The 24,972-nt window shown below is 56.5% G+C and overlaps 1 protein-coding gene across 1 annotated transcript in view; it reads left to right on the top strand.

Annotated features, from left to right (window-relative positions):
• PTPRN2 (protein tyrosine phosphatase receptor type N2) overlaps positions 1-24,972 on the top strand; it is a 587,908-nt gene that overhangs the window by 550,883 nt on the left and 12,053 nt on the right. Inside the window, exons 18-21 of the mRNA XM_081535514.1 lie at positions 12,084-12,203; positions 13,234-13,400; positions 18,047-18,100; positions 21,478-21,542. Coding sequence (XP_081391640.1) covers positions 12,084-12,203; positions 13,234-13,400; positions 18,047-18,100; positions 21,478-21,542 — 406 coding nt within the window. The remainder of the gene's footprint in view (positions 1-12,083; positions 12,204-13,233; positions 13,401-18,046; positions 18,101-21,477; positions 21,543-24,972) is intronic.

The raw sequence follows: 24,972 nt of genomic DNA, 5'->3' as shown, positions 1-24,972 counted from the left end.
TATTAAATCTTTAAAGACTTTTACTTTTTAAGCCGCTTCAGTCATTTTATCTTATGAAATAATGCATGCTTAAATTATTGCATTTTAGTCAAATGTGTCTCTTATCGATAGTTTTAATCTTATGAAGGTTAAAAAGTGGTGCTCAGATTATAGTCTCTCTCTTTCTGGATTCTCTGTAATAATGCATTTTAGAAGCCAGGCTGGTCTGTTTTCATCCAGCGAAATACCGCACACTCGGATCAGGCTCGGACGCTGGGGACACTGGCCAGTAAGAGAGTGCCAGGAGGCCAGCGGGGCCTCCCCTCCCCGCCAGTCTCCCTGCCCACTGTCCACGGAGGGGCAGAGCCCCGGGGGCACAGCCTTGGGAAGGCGGCACCAAGGGGTGTGCACGTGGGGTCACGCCACTGCTTGGCGGTTGAAACAAAGCCCTACTGTGTGTCAGGCCCACGGGCGTCCCAGGACTCACAGAGTGCACCCTGAGGACGAGATGAGGGAGACGTGGCCTCTGGGTCCGCGGGCGATGGGCAGGAGCAGTGTGTGGGCCCCAAGGCCGCGCCATCTCTAACCCAGAGGGACCCACTGAAGTTGGCAGAGTCCATGTTCCCTGCTCCCTGTCCCTAACTCTCCAGCCAGCCCTGTCCTGGCTCCACCCCGGGAGGCCTGTGCTCCTACCCACCCAGTCTCTGCGGGCTTCTAGGAGTCAGGAAGGGACCCGGGATCTGCTCTTGCCTTGTAAGCATGTTCACACAGCGGCGTCAACATCTCGGTTCTTCACGGGCAAGACGGGCGCGCGTCAGTGAGACCACGTGGCTCACCCGAACCTGCAGGCAGGAGCCCAGATGGGACACTTCTGCGTGGCCCTGCCCTTCCATGCTGCTTCACCCTCTTGGGAGGAAAGACCAGGCTGAGCCCTGTGATCGTGGCCTCGAGCCGTCAGGCTGGACCAGCGGGTCCCGCTGCCCTGAGGGCTGAGTCTCCTCTTCGTTACACCTGCCGAGAGGTCGTACAGCCTGGGAGGACCAGGCGGTCCAGGCTCTGGCCTGGACCCGAAGGGCACCCCACACAGAGCTGTCCCCCTGAGCGAGCCCATCCATCCCGGCTTGCCTACGGAGCGCTGCTGGAATTCCATGGAGGGTTTGCTCAGTCACCTGCCTGCTGCCCCCCAGGATCCTCGTGCTCAGACAGAAAGAACACAGAAAACCCTGAATCGTGTGGTGGAACAAGGGACCAGCAGAATTGCACAGTCACCGCGTCTTCCGGTCGGCCTCAACCCGTCACACCAACATGCACGTTTATGTAGGAGTGCCTCAAAGAGGGGTGGTTTCATTTTTACCAGTTTCATGTCCCGGTTGTGACTGCCTGTGGGCAAAGCATCTCTTGCCAACAGAACCACAAGTTCCTGAGGTCGTGTCGACACTCACACAGTCATCACTTACATCCATGGACCACTTACCCTGTGGCAGGCCTTGTGCTGGGGTTTGTGTATTGTGACCTCTAGACTTTGTGTTCTTCGAGACTAGCGGTTCATACTCTGCCCTGGTTCGCGTGGTTAGTACACGGGGCCGCTGGCACATTTTTCTTTCTGCTTGTTCTGAGTGATTGGCATTGTTGGGAGCCGTTCATTGTGCCCGCATTTGCAAACCATAGGATGTCCTAGAGCATTTATGGAGGTCTGATATCAAGGAGCATTCTTGAAATGGAAACATCTCTAAATGACGCGACTGGAGAAGAATATTCAAGTGAGATGAAGTGCAAGATACTTTGCGAGACACCTAGTCAGCACTTACCAAACCTCCGGGAAACACTGGCGTCCCTCAAGGTGGGATGGACACTCTGGCCAGTAGGCCGCCCTCCCAGGCTGTCTCAGGCTCGTCAGCTCATCGCAGCCTCTGAGACACCCTGGAGCAAAAAGACTTGCCTGCCTGGTTCTCCCAGGTGCCCTTGAGCCAGATGCGTGGTCTCCACACCAAGCCTGTGGGTCCAGTGGCAGGAGGAACCCAGTGGAGGGGCACTGGCCTTAGAGGAAGGGTGTCTGAGCATCTGCTTCTTAGCACAGTCACACTGGCTGGACTGGCCTCTAGATCATATATTCTAGAAGTGGCATCTAGCAAGCACGGCTCCTTATTAACCACCCAAGGTCACAGGCTCAAAATTCCAGGTTCCCGTCACTGCCTTGGGCTCTGCAAAAAGTGTGTGGAGGAGACAACACCTCCCTTTAAACTCGCAGAAGACAGAGCCTCTCAAAAACCACGGTGAAGTGGAAGTTCCTTTAAGAATAATACCTGCTTTGAAGCATAAGAAGTTTTCTGTGGCAAAGACAATACATTCTGAGTGAGAGTTCACGTCTGGATTTATGGCTTCCCCAGTAGTTCAGCAGGTAAAGAATCTGCCTGCAATTCACGAGACACAGGAGACGTGGTTCGATCCCTGGGTCGGGAAGATCCCCTGGAGAAGGAAATGGCTCCCACTCCAGGATTCTTGCCTGGAGAATCCCACGGACAGAGGAGCCTGGCGGGCTACCGTCCAATGCATTTCAAATTGTTGGACGTGACTGAGCAACTAAGCACAGCACACAGCCTTTGACAAGGACGGACACAGGGACTCGGCACACGCCACAGAAAATATCGGAGCATCTTCCTTTCATTTGAGCTCTGGAGTGTGCCCTGAGCCCCTCCCTGGAGGAGCTCACAGGGTTTGTCCTTGGTGAGCAGGGTCCCACACGGAGCCCAGGCTGGGAGGGGACACAGCAGGGTGTTCCTCCCTCGGCTTCCAAACGAGGCTGCGTTCACAGTCTCCATGGACGTGAGTCTGGGAGGCGTTATTCCCCCAATAGGATGCCAGTGAGGAAAACGGCCCTGGAGCCCTAGTGTGGCACCATCGTGACCAGGCAACTGGAGGAGACTGGAGACAGACGGCAGGGCGGGCGGAGGAGGCCGTCAGCAGGGGGCGCGAGAGGTGGGCCTCACAGGCTCGGGGATGAGGGGCGACACCCAGAGGGGAGGCTGGGGGAGGCTCTGTCTCCACGCAGGCGTGGCGCTTCCAGAACATTCCACTGTGGGTGTGACCCAGCGGCAGCCCACACCGTGGTCACCGCAGGATGGGGTCTCCTGCCCCGGCCGGGCCCCTCCCTCCCGAACCTGCACACCCTGGGGCTCTGCCAGGACACAGCGCCACTCGCCCTCCAGCGATTAGAATTCTTTCTCTGAATTCACACCTCACGTTCTAAGAATTTGATTCCAAAACCAAGTGCACATAAGACCCACGACCTTCCTGTAGAAACGTGTTCTGACCTGTGAGGATGGCCCAGGCGTCCCCTGGCCCGACGTGCCTGCTCTGAGAGAAGGCAGCCAGCATCCAAGTCCAAGGAGGGGAGGCAACAGTTATTGAGCGCTTACTGTATGCTGGGCCCTAGGCAGGCATGGGGGGACGTGACCTCACCTGACGACCTGGGCTGGAGCCATCACGAGCGCGTGATCCCCAGACGCAGTCCTGCAAGACGGGAGGTGGCTGGGGATCGGGGGTCAGGGAGTTGGTGTTTGGTGGTGCAGAGGCTCAGTCTGTGGAGATGAGAAGGTTCTAGGGGTGGTGGTGGTGAATATCCTGAATGCCCTTGAACTGTACACTCAGAACCCATTAAGAAGGTATTTTTACGTTACGTATACTTTACTAGAATAAAAGAAAGTCAGGATCCTGATCCAGCAGAGCATTGAGGCCCAGGGCTCCACACGACCCCCCTCCCGACCCCCACAGCAGCTACACAGGCATCAGACCCGACCCCATGATCAGACCCGACCCCGTGATCAGGCCTGACCCTGTGATCAGACCCGACTCCCGGGATCAGACCCGACCCCCCAGATCAGACCCGACCCCCGAGATCAGACCCGACCCCCGAGATCAGACCCGACCCCCGAGATCAGACCCGACCCCCGAGATCAGACCCGACCCCGTGATCAGACCCGACCCCGTGATCAGGCCTGACCCTGTGATCAGACCCGACTCCCGAGATCAGACCCGACCCCCGAGATCAGACCCGACTCCCGAGATCAGACCCGACCCCCAAGATCAGACCCGACCCCCGAGATCAGACCCGACTCCTGAGATCAGACCCGACCCCCAAGATCAGACCCGACCCCCAAGATCAGACCTGACCCCTGAGATCAGACCCCACCCTGTGGTCCACTGCGCTTCTTGCTGCCCCACAGGCTGTGAAGTGAGGGGGCGGTGAGTGGGCAGGTGTGTCTCTGTAAAGAGGAGAGAGAGGCCATCGGCAGTGGGGGCGTTGTGCTCAGGGCCAGCCCCCGGTGTGAGGACCTCAGGGGGCCTCCTCTCCGGGCACAGAGGGTGTGTACCATGCCCTCCAGGTATGCATGTGTGTGCAAGTGTGCAAGTCCAGATCAGGGTGAAGACTTCTCAGGAGGCCGTGGCTTCCCCATGGGGAGGGGAGCAGGTCTGTCACCTGCCAGGGGCCAGACGCACCCGTGAGCACCAGGCAACTTGGGGGCATGGGGGCAGCTTTCTCAGAGAACAGCGGCCTCGGGGCTGTGAGCGGGGAGGACGAGTCCCGGGTGCAGGCTGCCGGCGCTGAGCTGCCCGATCGGGCATCACCCACCCACCCTAGAGATGCTCTGGCCCCCAGTCCACCAGCCCCCTTGCCACCATCCAAGGAGCCCTGTCTGCTGTCCCCCCATATCTTCAGACCAAGCAGAAGTGCAGGCAGTGCAGTCAGCTGGTTCAGGCGTGTGAGCACTGTCCGCGCGCGTGGACCCTGCAGTTGGCCGAGCAGTGCCTGAGCTCAGCCCGGGGCCTCTCGGGGCCAGGACAGGTGTCCGGCCCTGCTCACTGGGAGCTGAGGGGCAGGAAAGACACTCTAGAATTTCCAGCCTTGCTCTCTCTGCTTGGCAGACTTTTTGGTAACTTTCAGATGATGCAATCAGAGGCTGGGGAGCTGGGCCTCGACCCCCAGGTAGAGGTGCTGAAGGCAGCTGGCATTCAGCTGGTGCCCAATTAGTACGGACACTTATTATTAACATTTTACCAAGAAAAAAACCCACGTTGCTTTCTGTTTCCCACTTTCTGAAAGTATATTCTGCTATGAAGTCTTCACTGGGGCAATGTACTTTCTTTTCCGAGCAGTGGGGCTTGGTTTAACTAAAGAACTTTAGCTCCTCAGCACCCATCAGTCACCGCTCTTAGGATGGACAAGGAGAGACCCGAGTGGAGGGCTGTGGGAGGTCCAAGGAACCTAAGGGTTTTCCTCCAGGAACTTCACGATGAGAAGGGCAATGATGAGCTCCACGATTGAGCAGTGCGCCCGGGCGGTGGTGGGTCCAGCAGACGGGGAGCCGGAAGGCGGCAGCCCCCGCCCCCACCTCTGGCAGGTCAGCTAAGGGTGACCCCTTTATAGCTAGTACCACCGAGCCCCAGGAGCCGAGCCTGGAACAGCCAGAGGTGACCCTTGCAGACACCCAGCACCCCCCAGTCTGCAGGACGCCCGGTCAAATCATACCCACTGGCTCAGAGACCACGTCACATCGGGGCTCGTGGTTTCTGGTGGCCCTAAGAGGTGGGACACAGAGTAGGAGGAGGTCCCCAGTCCCCGTCCCCCTGTGATGCCCACGCAGTCACTTCTGCTGTTCATCCTACACAAGCCCTGGGCAGTGAGTGATGGGAGAGGAGGGCTTGCAGAGGTACCAGTTCTGGAATGTTAAGAGGCTGTGGATGGAGCGATGTACTCGGGGGCCCTGTTAACTTACAGATTGATTGATTCTAGAGCACATTATCTGATTGGTTGTCCAGTTGCTCAGTAGTGTCCGACTCTTTGCAACCCCATGGACTACAGCACACCAGGCTTCCCTGTCCTTCACCATCTCCCAGAGTTTGTTCAAACTCATGTCCATCGAGTTGGTGATGCCATCCAACCATCTCATCCTCTGTCGTCCCCTTCTCCTCCCGCCTTCAATCTTTCCCAGCATCAGGGTCTTTTCCATGAATCAGTTCTTCACATCAGGTGGCCAAAGTATTAGAGCTTCAGCTTTAGCCTCAGTCCTTCCAATGAATATTCAGGACTGATTTCCTTTAGGATTGACTGGTTTGATCTCCTTGCACACAGTTTGAAAGCATCCATTCTTTGGGTCCCAACCTTCTTTATGATCCAGCTCTCACATCCATACACAAAAACCATAGCTTTGACTATACAGACTTTTGTCAGCAATGTCTCTGCTTTTTAATACGCTGTTTAGGTTGCTCAAAGCTTTTCTTCCAAGGGGCAGCATCTTTTAATTTCATGGCTTCAGTCACCATCTGCAGTGATTTTGGAGCCCAAGAATATAAAGTCTGTCACTGTTTCCATTGTTCCCCCATCTACTTGCCGTGAAGTGATGGGAACGGATGCCATGATCTTCGTTTTCTGAATGTTGAGTTTCAAGCCAACTTTTTCACTCTCCTCTTTCACTTTCATCAAGAGGCTCTTTAGTTCTTCTTCACTTTCTGCCATTAGGGTGATGTCATCTACATATGCAAGGTTATTGATATTTCTCCCAGCAATCTTGATTCCAACTTGTGCTTCATCCAGCCCAGCATTTCGAATGATGTACTCTGCATACAAGTTAAACAAGCAGGATTATCTGATTAAATTAAAGGAATACAGGAATTGAGGACAGCGAGTTTCCTAAGAAAAACCTGATCTTTTGTTTCTGTGAGTTCATAAGCATTTTAACCACAGGCTCTAGATTTTCCAGGACGTTTTTCTTCAAACATTTATTCCGATTGAATTTTCTGCACATGAATTCACACATCTTTACAGATAAAAGGCAACTTTAGTCAGATCATCTTACGTCAAGGTGGGGTCTGGGAACCGTGCCCTGCGTGTAGTCGGGCGTGGCGAGCCTGGCAGCCGGACATACACGTGTCCTCCCACCAGGCATGCAGGTCAGAGCTCGGGCTCGGGTGAGAAACACAGCCTGCGTTTCTTTCTTAACCAATGTTTGTGGCCCTCAGCTGAAAACAGCCTGCCTTCATGTGTGATGTCAGTTCCCTCGTCTGTCTTTCCTTTCTTCTTTCTTTTGTTCTTTGACTTTTTCTTCGCTTTTCTCCTCCTTCTCCTCTTGGTTCACAAGTGGACCCGACGCATCCACGTCAGGTCCTGGTTTTGAAACGATGACAGCCCGAGTAGCGCTTTACCTAAGAAGTCGACGTGTGTAATAAATGTGAAACGTGAACACGGCCCAGGGGCCGTAAGTGCTTCTAAGTGACAGCACGCCCGGGCTCAGGTGTCCTCCCACACGAGCACCTGACGGAAACGCCTCCGCGCGGCTGCATGACGTTCGGGTGAACAGGCAGCTGGGTTTGCGTGTGGCCCCGCGGTGGAAATGCCTGAATGGCACACACGAGCCGCCTCGCCTCTGCTCAGAGAGAAGCAAAAGGATGCTTGCTGGATTCCAGTGAGCTGGCAGTGTTTCTGTGTGGATGGCTGTCCTTCCTGCCTGGGCACAAACATTGCTGGTGGGGAAACACCCTTATCAGCATCAGGACTGACTTGAGCTCAGGTCAGATTTGTTTTAAGATTGATTTATTTACTTCCTTATTTCTGGGTGCTCTGGGTCTTTGTTGCCTCGGTCAGGCTTTCTCTAGTTCTGACGAACAAGGTGCACAGGCTGGCCGCTGTGCTGACCTCCCTGGTCGCAGGGCACAGGCTCAGTATCTGCGGTGCATGAGCTTAGTGGCTCCGCGGTATGTGGGATCCTCCTGGGCCAGGGATTGAACCCGTGTCCCCTGCATTGGCAAGCCGACTGTTACCCACTGGACCACCAGGGAAGCCCTGGGTCCAATCTTAATATCTGCAAGACTCCTTCCTCCCTGCTCAGCCCTTCTGGGGGTCAGCATTAAGTACTGGCGTTGCTCCCGTTACTTCGGGGGTTTATCTGCGAAGGAGGCCCATGCTGACGGCTTTGTGTACAGAGAAACAAACCAAGTGGGTTTGTGTTATGAGTCCTGCATCAAGACAGAATGAAGATTTCATCACCTTCATTCGCATTTAGCCAGATCACTACCCGCCTCACTCACAGCTTGACTCAGGGCCAGTGGCCCTGTGGCCGAAACAGACCAGAGGCTGGGAATTCTTCTTACGACCATCCTCTGGACAGGGCGAGAATGGAACTGGGGGTCTGCCCTGCAGAAGGTGCTCAGACACTGCTGTTTTCTCTTCTTTAATCGATTTCAGAGTGTGTGGTTCCAGCTGATTGACATAAAATGTGTTCTCAGACCTCTTTGTCAGCATCCTCACTGCCAGGCTTAAGCTGATCTCTCCTCCACCTATGAAAAGGAGTTGGCAGCAGAAATGAATCGTGCGTCAGGGATGGAGGGGCGCGCTCGGCCTGCTCTGGAGAAAAGCTGTCTCCACTTCATGTAGCGGCCGCTGCAGCGGGTGTGCAAGCAGCGCATGGGCTTTCAAGAGGCCCATGTCTGCGCACCAAGCAGGTCCTGGGAGGACTCTGCCAGGCGAGCCTTTGATAGCGTTTTCTTTGAGTTCTCTTTTCAGAGAGGTAGTCAAATGGTCTCTTTTTAAAATATGTATTGTTTTCAACCAAGCATCAACTATAATAAAGCCTGGTGCCAGATGCCTTGGAGGTAGAGCCAGCAGCCAGACGGGCTGCCGTCTTCAAGGAGCTGACAGTCTGGTGGAAGAAAGCCGTGCCCACAGAGACGAGAGCAGAACAAGGTGGGGGGTTTTCACAGCAGATGCGGGGAAGGAGAGGGGACGCGTCCCCCCGGAGGGGCCAGAGCGCCTTGTAGAGCAGGTGGCCCCGGACTTTTACCTGCTCACGCGGACCGTCTGCCTTTAATCAGGCCTCAGTGGACTCCGAAGGAGTTTTTTTGCTAAACACGTTGTACTCAAGAAAGACTTCAGGTGAAGAGAATCTACAGTTTCCTTCCATCTGGTTTAATTCGATGAATAAAGAAGCTTTGAGCAGCCGTGTCCCGACTCCTGTGGACGATTCGGGGGCTGGCGTAGAGGCCGGGCATCGGTGAGTGTACGCGTTTCCTGTGCTGCCGTAACAGAATTCCACAAACTGGGTGGCCGAAAGCTGCGGAAGTGTGTTCCCTCTCAGTTCCAGAGGCCAAGTCCAGCCCTGGTGCCAGCAGGGCTGTTCCCCCGCCTCCGAAGCGCCGAGACGAGGCTCCTTCCTGCTCGCAGGGCCCACGTGTTCCGGCAGCATCTCCCCAGCACCGTCCTTGCGGTCACCTGGCGTCTCCCTCCTTTGTGCTCAATTAGGCCCCACCCTGATGCATCGGAACCTCATCTTCTTATCCCAGTGACATCTGCAGAGACCTTCTTTGCAAATCAGGCTGCAGTCATCGGTGGCAGGGGTTAAGACGTCAGCGTGTCATTTCAGGGACAAAGTCCAGCCCATAGCCAAGGGCAGCGTGGCGGTTCTTTTTAACCGACAGTTGGTAAACTTGCTGTTGTTGTTTAGTCTCTCAGTTGTGTCCGACTCTGCGACCCCATGGACTGTGGCTCACCGGGTCCCTCTGCCCATGGGAGTCTCCAGGCAAGAATACTGGAGTGGGTTGCCATTTCCTCCTCTAGGGAACCTTCCCAACCCAGGAATCGGAGCCACCTGTCCTGCGTCTCCTGCACTGCAGGCAGGCTCTTTACCACTGATCCGCCTGGGACACTTACTCATTGGGTCAAACAGCCGCCAGAGGATTTGTTTCACGTCACTCGAGCCCGTGGTCTGAACTGCTGCGTGTTTGCCTTTCCACTCGCCCAGGTCTGATGACCGTGAGCAGCTCCCATGCTCAGCTGTGTCAGCTGTGTCGTCATCACGTGTCCCTTCTCTGGGTGGCCTCTGAGTGCCACAGAGAGGCTGGGAGCATTTCTGGTTGTTCTCCAGGCACAGCACCGGGACCTTTCCTTGGGATCCCCACCGGAGATCATGTTTCATCCGACCCAGGACTGGCAGCACCTGCCTCCTGTTTGGGAGAAGGAACCCACTTTTTGTCAGTGAAGGACGTTCCAGCCCGGCCGCTCTCCCCCTGCCGCGGCCTGTGGTGTCCTGACCTGTGTCAGGTGCCCAGTACACATGCCGTGTGCTCCGGGAGAGGACAGTGTGCTCTCTGAGCCCTAACCAAACGGCAAGTGTAGAAGGTGCCGTTTCTGGAATCAACCACCTGCTCTTCAGTTCAGCAAAGCCGCTGCTGCAGGGGCCCACAGCAGGATCAGGGGGCACTTCAGGCTGCTGTGTGCTTCCCTGAAGAGAGCGCTGGCGATATCTCAAAGGCTGGGCATAGAAATCGCGCCTTTCCCATCCCGGGCACGACCCTGTGAGACGGAGCCCGGAGAGAGTGCGATCTCCCGTCAGAAACGGGCCCTACTTGACCGGGACTTTCACCAGACCCTATACTCCCTTCAGAACCCACCATGGCTTTCCCGGTGTGCCCTTGAGTCTAGCCAGCCGGGCACCGTGGTGGGAGGCGGGCAGGGAGTGGGTGCCCGGGCGGGTGAGACAGCTTCAGTTTAGTCAGTCCCTCTCTGCTTCCACACAGTGACCTAAAAAGAAGTATTATCCCCTGGGGTGCTTTTGAAGTTGTTGGTCTAAATTGTTTCATTTGGATTCACTCTCAACCACACCTTCAGAGAGCCCCGAGGGTCCCCGGACAGAAGGAACCTCGGTGGGGAGGGCTTCCTGATGCCACACTCGGGGGTACAGCAGAGCCTCGGTGATTAGTTTATGGCCCGGATCATTGTATTTTTATTACACTCATAAAACCTGTGTTTCTCCTCATTTTCCTAATGGCTTCAATGAGCTTCTGTACCTTCTCCAGGCACATTAAACCACGGCGTGCGAGAGGGACCGATTAGGGCCAGTCTGGGAGCCGCCAAAGCTTAGAGCAGGGAGCCTGCCTTGAATTGTTGTTGGATTTGCGCTGAAGAAGAGGGAAGCGTGTGGGCTTTTTTTTAAACATTGCAGCAAGTCCCATTAAATCCCACTGCAGATGGTACACCATGAGGGGCCTTAAGAATACTAGCTGTTTCTATCACGGGGGTGGGGGTGAACCAATATTAAAAGAGAAAATACCGTGCACACGTCTGATTTTCAGAATATAATTTAAAGGGGAACTCAGTAACAAGAACATGAAAAGGAAGCATTTTCTATCTGAGTTATATGGATTTTGTAAACTACAAGATCTTAATCGCACTGTTAAATCTACGTTTTAAAGAAATGGAAGCTCTGATACAAACTTCACGTCTAGATGCAGTTGTTTGTAAAGACTTCTGAGAAGTTAACGTGACCCAGCACAGGGAACGTGGAGACCTCGTCACTGCGTTTAACCTGCCGGCAAGTGTTCAGGCCGCTCGGGGAGCCTTAGAATCAGTGAGTTGAGCGACTGAGCTCCAAGTTCACGGCCAGCGGCCGTGACATGTGTCTGAAGCGTTCGAGGGCCTTTGTGTCTTCGCCGGGCCTGGAGTTCAGATGTGTGTCCGTTTGCTTGAGTGTCCCAGAGCGGGTTTGGGCTGCGGGGATGACTCGCAGTTTAGGGTGCCCGCTCCTTTGGGCAGAGCTGCTGCATTTTGGTAGAAGTGATCGCTCTCTGTAACGCACGAGGGGAGGAACCTTCCAGAGTCGGCTTCGGGTGGGAGGGCAGCTCCACAAAGCAGACCACTTCTCTGGCCCCACGATGGTGACGAGCCCTGGAGCACACACGTGTCCGTGATTCCCGCCCATATCCCTCAGAACAGCGGCGTGTCCGAGCCGGCAGACTGCCCACTCTGGGGCCGAGCACCCGACGCCCGGTGGCCTGTTCGTGGCGCGTCAGAGACCAGCCGTGAGGAGCCGCGGCGGAGCGGAGCAGAGGACCCAGCGGGTGTTAAGGCATGGGACGAGTTTACTAGATTCTGTTTGTAGTGTCTCCTGGAACGTGCAGACGGTGGGCCCGCGTACTCAGAGCGGCAGAGGTAGGGCTCACCGCCTCGTGAGGTGGAGCCAGTTTCCTGGGGACGGAGCCCACATGAGCCGTATGTCTGGGGCGCTAACCCCGCACGTCGCGGGGCTCAGCGCCTCACGCCGCCTCTCGGTCCGCAGATGGTGTGGGAGAGCGGCTGCGTGGTCATCGTCATGCTGACTCCCCTCTCGGAGAACGGCGTCCGGCAATGCTACCACTACTGGCCCGACGAGGGCTCCAACCTCTACCACATCTACGAGGTACTTCCCGGGGCGCCCACCGGGCCGTGGGCAGGGGGCCGTGGCAGCTGTGGGCAGAGGGCCAAGGCCCGTGTGAGTGGGCCCATCCTGGGCAGACACCAGGCCGCTGTCCCTGGAAGCCCCCAGGAGGTTTGCCCAGCCCTGAGGTCAGCAGACCCTCCAGACAGCCGTGCCACAGGAACTCTGCTAGAAATGGCATGGTTTCCATTTTTAAACTCTATGAATCCAAATTTGGACAGAAAGCACCCAAAAAAGGACCTCACTGGGTGGTCTGTTTCCAGGAAGAAGTGCCTGTTGACCCTAATTCTTCACGGCCCACCAGCACCCCGGCTCCTGCTGCTTTCTGGGCTCTGTGTCCGTAGCACCCGCTTGGCCTTTTGATTCGGGGGTCCCCTGCTGACCAGCTCATTGCCCACATCAAGAAGGAAGTAAAGAACCTCAGGCAGTTAAAGCAACACCAGAGTGTGGCCTTTGACTCTGTTTCCCACTAAGATTCGTCAGAACACCAGAGCCCCTTGGGCCCACCTCAGACATGTGGACGTTCCCCTCTAAGCTGGTCACGGCTCTGGGGTCCCTGCCCTGGGCTTCCAGCGCTCAGGGCCTGGCAGCGTCCATACGAACCTTTTGGTTTCGTTTTTCTGCAGCTGGGTGGGGCCTCTCTTATGAAATGCCAGTGAGAACAGAACCTCGTTTGAGTTTTTGCTCAAAAGTATGATTTTTTTCTGGTGATTTTTCTTGAAAGTTTATATGGCTTAGAAAAGACAGAAACTGGACTTGTTTCTATTGTAACACATTTTTTTCCCAATAATTTGACTATTTGGCCCCTGAGTGACATATAAAAAAACAAGCACAAAGTGACCTTTTGTGTAAACCGTGCTGAACTTGGAAAGCGGAACAGGCCACCCGCCTGCCGCGTGCCGTCTGCCCTCAGGGTCCCCAGCCCTCCCTGCACACGCGGCTCTGTATTCAGGGAGCCGGGCCCCCCGCTGACGCGCTCTCTGCACCCCCCGCCCTGTCGCTCCCCCGCCAGGTACATCTGGTCTCTGAGCACATCTGGTGTGAGGATTTCCTCGTGAGGAGCTTCTACCTGAAGAATCTGCAGACCAGCGAGACGCGCACAGTGACACAGTTCCACTTCCTGAGCTGGTATGACCAGGGGGTGCCTGCCTCCACCAGGTCCCTCCTGGACTTCCGCAGGTAAGACCCACAGCCCGCCAGCAGGCTAATGCACTCGGGTTGCCCTCAGAGAGCGGGCATCTGGGTCCAAGGGGCTGTTTGCTGTGAGACGTGCCTTCTGTCTTATACGTGGACATCATAGGTTCATCGTGTTATCTGCAGCGGAGAGGAGGGAGATTGTGGTAAATCACATGTTGGGTGTAAGACGTCTCTAGCTTTAGAGGTGTTAGACGTGAGGGGGGCTGGGTATCTTAGAATTGTGGAAATGTGGTCATGGTTATCAATAAGATTCTTCACGCGGGGGAGAATTCCTGGGGTTCGTATTTCACGGGTATGGATGAATACAGCCCAGAGTTTTGGCTACTCAGGTGGTTAGAGATGGTGGTGAGAAGGAGGCCCAGATGACTAGCTAATGGGTGACCTTGGATGAACGCCCAGCTTGGGGTCACACATAACCCTCTATCTGTGGTGCAGTTTCGAAACTGACTGTATTAAGCATGTAGAAAGAGAACGAAGGTGTTGAGAGCTACCCAGAATCATGCTCTACGCTCCCTGGAACCTCCCTTACATGTAACTGATTGGAAGTAGGCTTCCAGTAAATCTTCAAAACAAGCAATTGGAGAGTCAAGGCAAAACGCGCTTTAACCCACTTGAATTGCACGTGATCAGAAGCTGACGTGTGTCTGAACAGTTCACAGACTCGTAACTCCTGGGAAGTCAGAATGGCAAGTGCTGTTGTCATAAAGGTGGGGTTTCGAGCGTAAAGCTCGGTTTCTTGAATTTGGGGTACAGATTCTGAAGGTTATTTTGATACTGCTTCTTTTCCTTTTAGTCCACTTTGGAAAAACAAAACAGAGTTTGTTTTCTGTTTTTATTGGATAATCCTTTGTATCAAATAGCGCATGAAACAGCTCCAGGAGAGACACTTGCTTGGTGTCACACCCGTCACCCTCCGCCCCTCCCCGAGGAGGCAGGGGGTGCAGATGCACCCGGACGTGCCCCCGCCCCCACCCATCCCAATGGCCTGATCATTTTTTACATTTTCTTAATACAAATTTATTTCTAAAAATCTTGCTTAGGGCCCGTTTCCTGATAGAATCTTCAAAAAGCAGTCATTACTGGCAAAATGGGTACAGCTGCACAGACGGCCACCCCCCGCGCTCTGGCCGCTGAGCTTGCTCATACGTGCACGTGGGCATGCTTCTAGCTCCACATCCATGTGTGGAATCGGACAGTACATACCCACCCTCTGAGCGCGCAGTCCGTCAGGAAGACAGATGGGATTCCCCCGATGCCCTCTCTCCAGGGTCCCGGGAGACAGGGCCCGAGAAGGTTTCGGGAATTGAAATGCTCACGGGCCCGTGGGCCCAGCTCGCTGGAGAAGGCCGGCCTGCCCTCAGCACCGGTCGGGGCTGCTCACGTGGCCCCGGGCCTTGGTCCCGTCACATCCTCAGGGCACGTGGCGCTCAGGCACGGTCGCTGCTCTGGGGCTCTGTCCGGCAGAGGAGACGGCGGGGAAGATGCTGGTCACCGCAGTGCAGCGGGCCGCACGGCCCCTTTTGAACAATAGACCCGCGCTCGTTCCCTCTCTGGCCGAGCGTGTTCGTCAGAGACCGAGATGTGTAATTAAATATTTCTGGCACCCAGAGGGAGCACATTTACACTTTAAAGAGAAACTGCTAAGCTGAGAGATAATTAGCATCACACGCAAGGGCTTTGCTCTAGAAGAACTCTCTGTCTCTTCCTCTCTCTCTCGTGGCTGTGTGCACTGACATCCACTAATGCTTCTCTCTGTAAAAACGGACAACCCTTACTTTGCCAGCTAATTAGCGGTGGCCAGTGTCATTTTTGTGATGTTGCAGCTAGTAATATGAGCCCAGTTGCATAGTCACAAAAGTGATCATTGGAAACTGTGACTGTACTGCAGGGACAGTGTGGGAAGCCCCCTTTCTGAGCCTCTCACGACCTCTGACCTTTGCTTGCTGTTGGTTGCATGGCGCTTCCTTCTGACTCAGTGACCCACGGGTTGGTTTGTATCACTAACCATTCTCTCTCGGCGAATTCCTCCTGTTGCAGTATGCGCGGTAGCCATTTTTCTCAATATGTGGCCTCTTGCTGACTGACGATTTGTTCCAGTAAAGTGAGCCAGACAGCCGTGCGTTGCTCCTCTCCATGAATAACCCGCGTCTCTGTCTCGGGTCGACCAGATGGACACTGTGTGGACTCTGTGATGCTTCTGCTTTGCCCCTTGTGATGCTCTGTGTGGTAACCACGAGTGCCCGGTTCTGTGATAAACTTCTCCACCACAGCAGCACCCGGACCTCACTGCACACCTGCTCGGTTGCTCATGGCTGTCAACAAGCAGGGTTAGCGCAGGGCGGAGCTGGCATAGATGTTGAATTGCGGTGAGACCTCCCTGGGGGGCCCCCCCCCGAGGCAGCCGGTCACAACACACATGCAAGAATAACACTTTAGACAGTCCCACAGGAGAGACCGGAGCTGCAGGCACGGGAAGCCAGTGCAGCCAGACCAGCCAGGAACCCGCTTCTCAGCGACGATTCGTAGCCAGGGAGGTGATGCTCGCTGCGTTTTGCCAAAGGGCAGCCTGACCAGCCGGTACAGGGAGCTCCACTGGTCTCCCGATTCCTTGTGCTGTTCTTGCCCGGTCCAGCACAGTTTAAAGAACACTGTCTGGTCGTTACGCTTATTTCTTTTTAATAGACCCGTTTGTGCTTGGTCCCATAGAAAAAAAAATGAGCAAAACTTGGGTGACTGACCAAAAGTTGGGTTTAGCCTCTAGAAACACGGGCAGGACCTTCAGGCAGGAAATTAACAGGAGGGCCAAGCCGAGGTGGCCCACACATAAAAGGTGCGGGGACTGAGAAGCGTCCAGGATGACTTGCCCTCTGAAGGCACCGGGCCCGTAGCGGCAAGCCGCCCCAGCTCCCGGCTCTGTGCACACACATGCACAGTGCGTGCATCACGCCTGGACACACGCCTGTGCACACGCACACACACGACCTCTATGGGGCTGGCAGGCTCCCCGCCGCTCACACTTGAGGCACGTCCTCGGGGCCTGGCATCTGTTTTGTCGGAGCTGAAGCTCCCGTTGCCTTGACAACCTGAGTAGGGGAAAGAGAGGTTTAGAAGGAGGAGCCGGCGGGTCTATTTTCCAATCTCTTTCATCCTCAGAAGGCAGAGCGCTTTCCGGGGACCCCGCGCCCATGCGCCCTCAGCTCTGAGCCGTCCACATTCCCTCTGCCCCAAGCCTTGGTCCAGCTGCCAGCCCAAGCAGGGAGCCACTGCAGCAGCAATGACATGGCCTCGGGGAGCAGCTGGGCTCCTCAGCCCCAGCTGGAGGGCTGGGCCAGCGGGCAGTGGCTGCCCTGAGGGCCCAGGCGTGGCCACCCTGGGCCCCTCTTACCAGGACACGGCCAGGCCCGCAGCCCTCGTGCTGGTCAGGAGGGCGGGGTCTCCCTTAGAGGCACCTGTGCTGTTCAGCCCACAGCGAAAGTGGGAGCTCAGCCCGGCTCCGATGTCTGGGCGTTAGCGTCATTGTGCATGATGCCGCAATACCCCTCAGCTCCTCTGTCAGACACCACCCTGGGCTTCCTCCCAGCCCCACACCCTCTCAGGCTTTCCTGGCAAAAGGACCCGCTGATTGAATGTCCACGTTCACCTATCTCCGTGCTGAGCGGACAAGCCTTAGCAGAGAAATGTGATATTTTCCCATTTCTGGCATGAAGTAAGAGATTTTTCTCCACCATCATCCTTTTCAGAATTTTATTTTCCATCTTAAATTGTGTAAATTCACACTCACAGCCCATCTCACACACCCACTCACACACTTTTCCTTCCCGTTCACCAAATCTCCGTGTTTGCTTTCCTTCATTTAGGAAGGTTTCCCTGAGAACTTGGATGTACTTTATAAACATGTTTACTTGTTTCATTGAATTACAAAAAATTTCGAGCTTACACAGTGAACTTTAACCTGTGCTCTGTTTTGATTTAGGACTTGGGTACAAAATCCTAATCTATGCTTCCTGTTAATTTTCATAAACTCTGATCTAAAATCTGCACAACAGAGTTGTTTTACATGAAATCAGGTTTATAAAAATGGAAAAATTTGTCTTGAACATAGTTGAGGTTTAGATGTCCTTACAAAATTTAGATGTCCTTACAAAACTGACAGATCCAGAAGTGTCTTTAAGTTGCTGTTTTGAGATGTCACGGTGATAGTACATTCTAGTATGATGTCTAGACTGTAAGAAATTCAGAGCGTAAATTGCGAAACTCAAAAATTTCAGTGAGGAGTCTAGACATGCCACAACAGAAGTCAAATGAATTAGAGCAACAGGAGGAAAGGGGGGGCCGGGGGGGTCCAAGCCGATGGACCCGTTGACCCGAGGCCAGAGTTCATACTTATTAAGGGAAAAAGCAAACTGCGCAAATGTAAGAATTGTTTTCAAAGCTCTGTCTAATAATGTAATATTGGAAAGAAAAATAAACCTTGGAAAATGTGTGTGTAATTTTAATTTTCTTTGTCAAAACAGGCCATTACAGAACAATGTCCATGAGACCGTCTGTCTGCTTTGGCTGCGGGCTGTTTGGTGACTGCTATGGAGCCTAGCACATAGTCATAACTTCTGTGTCTCTCTTTATTTCAGAAAAGTAAACAAGTGCTACAGGGGCCGTTCTTGTCCAATAATTGTCCACTGCAGGCAAGTACAACTTCACCCTGGATTAACACATGTCTGCTGCCTCAAAAGTTAAACACTGTTAAATATAGGAGCTCAGCTTCCTAATTGCTTAATAACATATCTAACTGGTGCTTCCTAAGGAAACAGGATAATAGCTTATTTTGTGTTAAACCTCCCGGGGCCACTACACAAGCAGCTCGCAATTGTGTGTGTGTTGTGTGGTGGGGTCTCAGCCCAACACCCTTTGCAGACATGTGGAACCTGTGCCAAGCACTCGGGGCCACTGGTGGACAGAACAGAACCTGGAATCAAAGGAGTGGCCTTTGGGTGAAGGTTCAGTGGCTCGTGTCCTTGAGAAGGTCACACCCAGCCTGGAAGAGGAGAGCTCCCTCGGAGGGTGGGCTCCACACCTGCCTGCGTCCGTGAGGAAGTGTGCTCTGACTTCCAGAACGTCTCACAGACTGTACCCTCTGTCTGGGGTAAAGAAGAACTAGGTCTCCAGAGACCAAACACCAAGTCTGCCCATTCCGTCAAGAGCGTGTGCATGCGTGTGTGTGCGTGCGCTAGTCTGGGTGTGCTCCAAGTGTGTGTGTCTGAGTGCATGCACCCGAGTGTGTGTGTGTGTCTGGGTGTGCACCTGCATGAGTGTGTATGTGAGTGCATGCACCCTTCTGAGTGTGTGTCTGTGCGTGTGTCTGGGTGTGCATGTCTGAGTGTGTACACCATCTGAGTGTGTGTCTCAGTATGTCTGTGCATCTGCATGTGTGTGAGAATGTGAGTCTGTATGTAAGTGCATGCACACATCTGAGTGTGTGTGCCTCTGTGAGGGCGTGTGTGCATCTGAGTGCGTGTGTGTGTGTGTGAGTGCATGCACCCGTCTGAGTGTGTGTGCCTCTGTGAGGGCGTGTGTGTGTCTGAGTGCGTGTGTGTGTGTGTGTGAGTGCATGCACCCGTCTGAGTGTGTGTGCCTCTGTGAGGGCGTGTGTGCATCTGAGTGAGTATGTGTTTGTGTGTGTGAGTGCATGCACACATCTGAGTGTGTGTGCCTCTGTGAGGGCGTGTGTGCGTCTGCGTGAGTGTGTGTTTGTGTCTGTGAGTGCATGCACCTGTCTGTGTGCATGTGTGTGAGTGCACGGGTCTGAGCACGTGTGTCGTGTGTGTCCCTGAGGGAGGAGGAGTACAGAGGATGGTTTGGGTCCCCGGGAAGTGGACCAGAACACCCCTGACCCGGCTGAGGAGCAGCTCCGGTCGGCACTGGTTCCGAGGCAGGTCTGGGAGGAGCCTTCGGTGGCCACCGCTGGGACACCAGTGACCTCGACATGGCTGTGTCCCCACCCCGCAGTGCTGTGCAGGGTGGTTCTCCTTCCACCTGTGGCTTTTTCTGCTGTTTGAGAAATACATTGACACCAAACCCAGGGTCTCTTTGCTGTGAATGGACAACTGACAGGCTTCCGGGCTACCAGCCGGCCAGCAGGTCTGAGACAGAGCAGACGCCATGGCCATGCAGGTCCCCAGGTCCTGAAACGGAGACGCTTCCCTCCCAAGTCAGCTGGCTCTGCCAGGAGTGTGCTGCCAATGCCTCCGCTTGCTCCAGGCGCCCGTGGGCTGAGGACAGCCTGCTGGGCCGCACGGCCCTCTCGGCACCATTTAACTGGTGTTTAACGAGGGAGCAGAGATGCCGGGCCGCCCCTTGAAAGGCCACCTTCCTTTCCTCTCGCTGCCTGGTGCAGAGCCACGACTCGGAACGCTCTCACAACCCTCGTCCAGAGGAGGACTTTCCACTTACCGCTGGGGCCGGGGAGGATGCAGGGAGGCTGTGAGGTGGCGATGGGGACAGACGCGCCCGCGGCGGAGAGCGACGGCTGGGCGGAGGACCAGCCTCCACAGGGTGGCCCTGCCGAGGCCGGCACCCAGCCTTCCTCCCCCACAGCCAGCCCCCTGCAGACACCTGAATACAAGTGCCTCAATTCGGACACTGTCAGCCAGTTCTTTATGTCCTTTTTTTCTAGCAAAATTTGCTGAATCTTTGACCAAAGAGGGGAGAAAAAGGAAAGAAAGGAACAGATCAACACAGGCACAATAGCTAATCCGTACTGCCATTAGCACAGGCCGAGAGAAAGCTTCGTCTCCTCCCCCTCCCCCCTCCCTCTCCTCCTCCTCCCCATCTCCTCCCTCCCCCTCCTCCCCTCCTCCTCCCCTCCCCCTCCTCCCCTCCTCCTCCCCTCCCCCTCCTCCCCTCCTCCTCCCCTCCCCCTCCTCCCCTTCTCCTCCCCTTCACCTCCCTCCCCACACTTTTCCTCCATCCCCCTCCCCTCCCCTCTCTCCCCTCCCCCGCATCCCCTCTCCCTCCCTCCCCATCTCCTCCCTCCCCCTCCCCCTCCCCTCCCCCTCCTTCCCCCTCCCTCTCCCCTCCCTCCCTCTCCCCTCCCCCCTCCCCGCCTCCTCCCCATCTCCCCCCCGCCTCCTCCCCATCTCCCCCCTCCCCTTCCCCTCCCTCTCCTCCTCCCCACCTCCTCCTCCCCCTCCTCCTCCCCTTCACCTCCCTCCCCACATTTTTCCTCCATCCCCCTCCCCCTTCCCTCTTTCCCCCTCCTCCTCCCCTCCCTCCTCCTCCCCTCCCTCCCCACACCTTCCTCCATCCTCCTCGTCTCCTCTCTCCCCCTCCCCTCCCCTCCCCCTCCCCTCCCCTCCCCCTCCCCTCCCCTCCCCCCTTCCCCTCCCCTCCCCCTCCCCTCCCTCTCCCCATCTCCCCCCTCCTCCCCCTCCCCCTCCCCATCTCCTCCCCCCCCACCTTCTCTCCCCCTCCCCTTCCTCCATCCTCCTCCCCGGCTCCTCTCCCCTCCCCCCTCCTCATCTCCCCTCCCCCTCCTCCCCTCCCCTCCCCCTCCCCTCCCTCTCCCCATCCCCCCCTCCCCATCCCCTCCCCCTCCCCATCTGCTCCCCCTCCTCCTTCCCCTCCCCCTCCTTCCTTCCCCCCTCCCCTTCCTCCATCCTCCTCCCCGTCTCCTCTCCCCCCTCCCCCTCCCCTCCTCATCTCCCCCCTCCCCCTCCCCTCCCCTCCCCTCCCCTCCCCCTCCCCTCCCTCTCCCCATCTCCCTGCTCCTCCCCTCCCCCTCTCCTCTCCCTCCCCCTCCCCCTCCCCTCCCTCTCCCCTCCCCCTCCCCTCCCTCTCCCCTCCCCCTCCCCTTCCTCCATCCTCCTCCCCGTCTCCTCTCTCCCCCTCCTCCCCCTCCCACTCACCCCCCACGCCCCACTCTGTGTCTCTTCCTCTCCAGTTCCCCACCCTCCCCTCCTCCCGTGGGCCCCCTTGATCACAGAGGGCACATGCTATCGTGGGCACGTGGGGAGTAGGGGCAGCACGGCCTGTCGCGTCCTCATCTCTCTCCTTCTGTTGACAGTGACGGCGCGGGCAGGAGTGGCACCTACGTCCTGATCGACATGGTTCTCAATAAGATGGCCAAAGGTAAGACTCGGAGCCAGGCAGTTTTGTGAGGCTCCAGCCGGATGGTGTTGCCATGGCAACCTCAGTGCAGCAGTCACAGAAAGCCGTGGGGAAAATTAGCCTGTTGTCCCTTTTCTGAATCGCAGGGAAGCTGTTTGCAGCAAGCATGTTCGTTTCTGAGGGTCCTCCTTTGTCACCACCTCCGCCTGGGGTCGCACGCCGGGCTCAGTACGCGGTGGGTGATCGGCGTCCTGTGTTAACTTCACAAGTGAGGAGAAGGCCATCTTGATATCCAGGACTGCAGTGGCTCAGAAGAGCCTTAAACAAACCCTCCCTGTTGTTAGAACTGTATTTGCAAAATTCAGAGCCTAGACTTCTCTGGTGGAGACTGTCTCTGCAGTAGTCCCCTTTATCTCTGGTGGAGACTGTCTTGGCAGTAGTCCCCTTTAGACGCCCCACATGTAGCAGCGTCTGGGCACTTGGGCTCGGAGGGCTGTGATCTGGGCACAGACACTGGGTGAGCTCGTGGCTTGGGTGGGGTTTAACCCCCAAGAGTGCGGGGACTGAGGAGGCTGGCAGCTCCCCGGTGTGGTCCACACACCAGACCTCTGAGGTGTCCCCTGAGACACCAGCGCGCCCCAGAGCCAAGTGGGAGATTCCCTCGGGCCCGCCTCTGGGGGAAGCAGGCTCATGTCAGCGGGGAGACCCCAGCCTGACCTGCTGAGGCCACTCCTTGTCCTCAGCCTCCCGGGACTTGGGAAGGAAGCACTGGGATGGGTGCCGTCTCCTGGTCTCCTTCCTGCCAGAGAAAACACTGTCTCCTCTACATGGACACACCCGTGCACACACGCACACGTGTGTCCTTAGCTAGGGCGCCTACCTTCCAGAAACCCACTCTTCACCCTTTGCCTGGCAATAAGAGCAGACACCAGTTATAGAAATGGGTTTCTGTACATTGTCAGACAAGTGCCAGCAACTCTGAAATAGGCGTCTTTCTTACTCCGTCTTCTCCTGGTTAAAATAAAAGCAGAAAAGCAGAACACACCTCTAGCCCAAGGATATGGTTGCATGAAGATGAAATAGTGGCCATCGTGTTCCGCGCGGGACTAGAGAGCACAGATGGGCTCCGAGCCCTACACTGGTGCCCAGAGGACCAGCCGGGGCCCAGGGCAGCCCCCCACCCCGTGGGTGCTGCAGGCTCCCTGCCGGCTGTGGGGGCGGGGGACAGTGGGTGCAGCTCAGACTCCAGAGGCTGTTTCTCACGCCCTGAGGAAGCGCGGTGCTGAGACGTGCAAACAAAGAAGCAGCAAGCCTGATGCAAACGCTCCGTTAAGACGGTGCCCTAATAACGTGGCTTGGTCTTAGATCCGCAAAGCCAACTCTAGTGGGCAGGCCGTTTTTGCCTCTGTATCTCGGCGACTGTGTCTGTCTCTTCATTTGCAAGCACACGGTTTCTGCAAACCCAGCGTCTCCGCGGGACTCCTGCCTCCTCCCCACCCTGTCCCCCCATCCCCTGCCGTCAGGCCCAGAGTGCTTCCACTTGCTAAACTAAACACCTTCCGAGAATGAGGGTCATCTCGCACGTTTGAGGTGATGCCTGTGTGTGCGAGCAGGTGACACATGGCCTCACGGGCACACACCACCGCGTGGAGTCCGGCTCCCCCGAAGGAGCGGGCCCCAGCAGTATTGGAGGGGGTCGGTGTCCAGCTCGCCGGTGGGACAGCACCGGGCGCTGAGCAGAGCCACAGCCCGGGGCAGGGGGCGGTGACTCCCCATCCCAGCTGGGCCCCCCACCCCCGCATCCACCAGCGGTCCTGCCTGCGGCATCCTGTCAGATTCCACTGGAAGTGCAGGCTGGCGGCAACAATGTGAGCCCAGCCATGTGGAACCGGCCCGGGAGGGCAGGCGCTGGGCCCTTTCTGAGATTGGTCACCCCTCATTCTGCTCCTGACCTGCTCCCCTCTGCCCGAGGGGCCCACGCTGAGCCATCCCCTGACCCGGGGCCTGGCCTCGGTCTCAGGACAGATCAAAGGGCAGGGCGGCCCCTCGGCCGGCGAGGGGCCCTTTCCCAGGCCGCCCCGGCGAGCGGCCACCAGGGTTTTGTTCTGGGCCAGGCCGCGGGGCCTGGGTAGTGGAGCCGCCTTTGTCTGGCCTGAGAAGTTGGAGGCCCGACTGCCCGCCTGTGTTCATCAAATGATCAAAGGCCCTGGGCCTGGACACGAAAGCTTTCTTACTGTTTCCTTTTCTTAAAAGGAATGAATTGCAGAAGGACTGGAGAACGCCTCTCCTGCAGCCGGGCCCCCGCGTCAGCCCTGGGCCCCGAGGCCCGCGGGGGACACTCAGCGGCCGGGCCGGACCACTGCCCAGGGCCTGGTCTGTTAGTGCGCAGACCGGGGGGGGGGGGGGGTGGGGGGGTGGGTGGGGGGGGGGTGGCGGCTCGGCATCCGAATGGGGCGCTGCGGCTCCGCCAGGTGGTGAGAAAGCAGGGATCACCCTGGAAAATCCTGCGTATTTTTCCTGTGTCCGCAAACGCGTTTCTAACTCAGGGTTACCATCTTGGGTAGAATCAGGGTTTGGTAGCATTCCCCTCTCACAGAGGAAAGAGCAGCAATGCTGGCTTTGCAGCCAGGGTACTTTCTAAGCTATGCCTTTTACATTTTTGTCCAAGACATCTCTTCGCCCAGGGTTTTTCATATTTCACCACAATTTTTTAAATGAATGGAGAGTGCCAGACAGATGGGGGGGCTTCCCAAGGATCGCGTTGGCTGGTTTGTCAGGAGGCAGCAGCCTCGCTGGCTGAGGGCCGCTTGGAAGGAGCCCCGCCTCTGGGAAGCCGGCCGTGCCGCCTGAGCCCCGGCCACTGGGGTGTCCGCGGGCCCAGGCCAGCCTGGGAGCCCATTCCTTTTGTTTCACTGGGATTTCATCGCACGACGCGGAGCGTGGGCCCAAGTCCGCAGGTGCGCCAGAGACGCCCTGGAAGCTCGCGTCGGCTGGGAGTTGGTCCTAGGTGGTCTCAGCACGGAGTGTGGACGGGTGTCCGGCGCCCGTGTGGCCATCTGTCCAGCCCCCAGGCTCCATCCTCGGCAGGCTCACCTGTTCCCTGTTTCCTGTCCCACGGTGGCATCGGTGAACATCTCCTCCTCTGAGGGGGTGGATAATCCCCACCGCACACAGGGTGTGTCTCTTCGTGTCTGGCTTCTCTCTGAGCATCACGTCCTGGGGTTCACCCGTGCTGTGGCAGGTGTCGGGATCGCCTCCCTGGTTGAGGCAGAGTCACACTCCCTCCCGGGATGGACCACGCTTACCTAGTTCACCGTCCATCCGGGTACACGGGTTCCCTGCCCCTTTCAGCTGTGGAATCACTACTCCTCCAATCATGGTGTACAACTGGCTGTTTGGTTTCTGCTGTCAGTTCTTTGGGGTGAAATACCCAGAGTGCAATTGCTGGGCC

The sequence above is a fragment of the Giraffa tippelskirchi genome, chromosome 10 (genome assembly GCF_054371585.1).
Source record: "Giraffa tippelskirchi isolate mGirTip1 chromosome 10, T2T-mGirTip1v1.2.pri, whole genome shotgun sequence".
Classification (NCBI taxonomy): domain Eukaryota; kingdom Metazoa; phylum Chordata; class Mammalia; order Artiodactyla; family Giraffidae; genus Giraffa; species Giraffa tippelskirchi.
The sequence above is the reverse complement of the archived record's forward strand: the minus strand, read 5'-3'. Positions and strand labels throughout refer to the sequence as shown.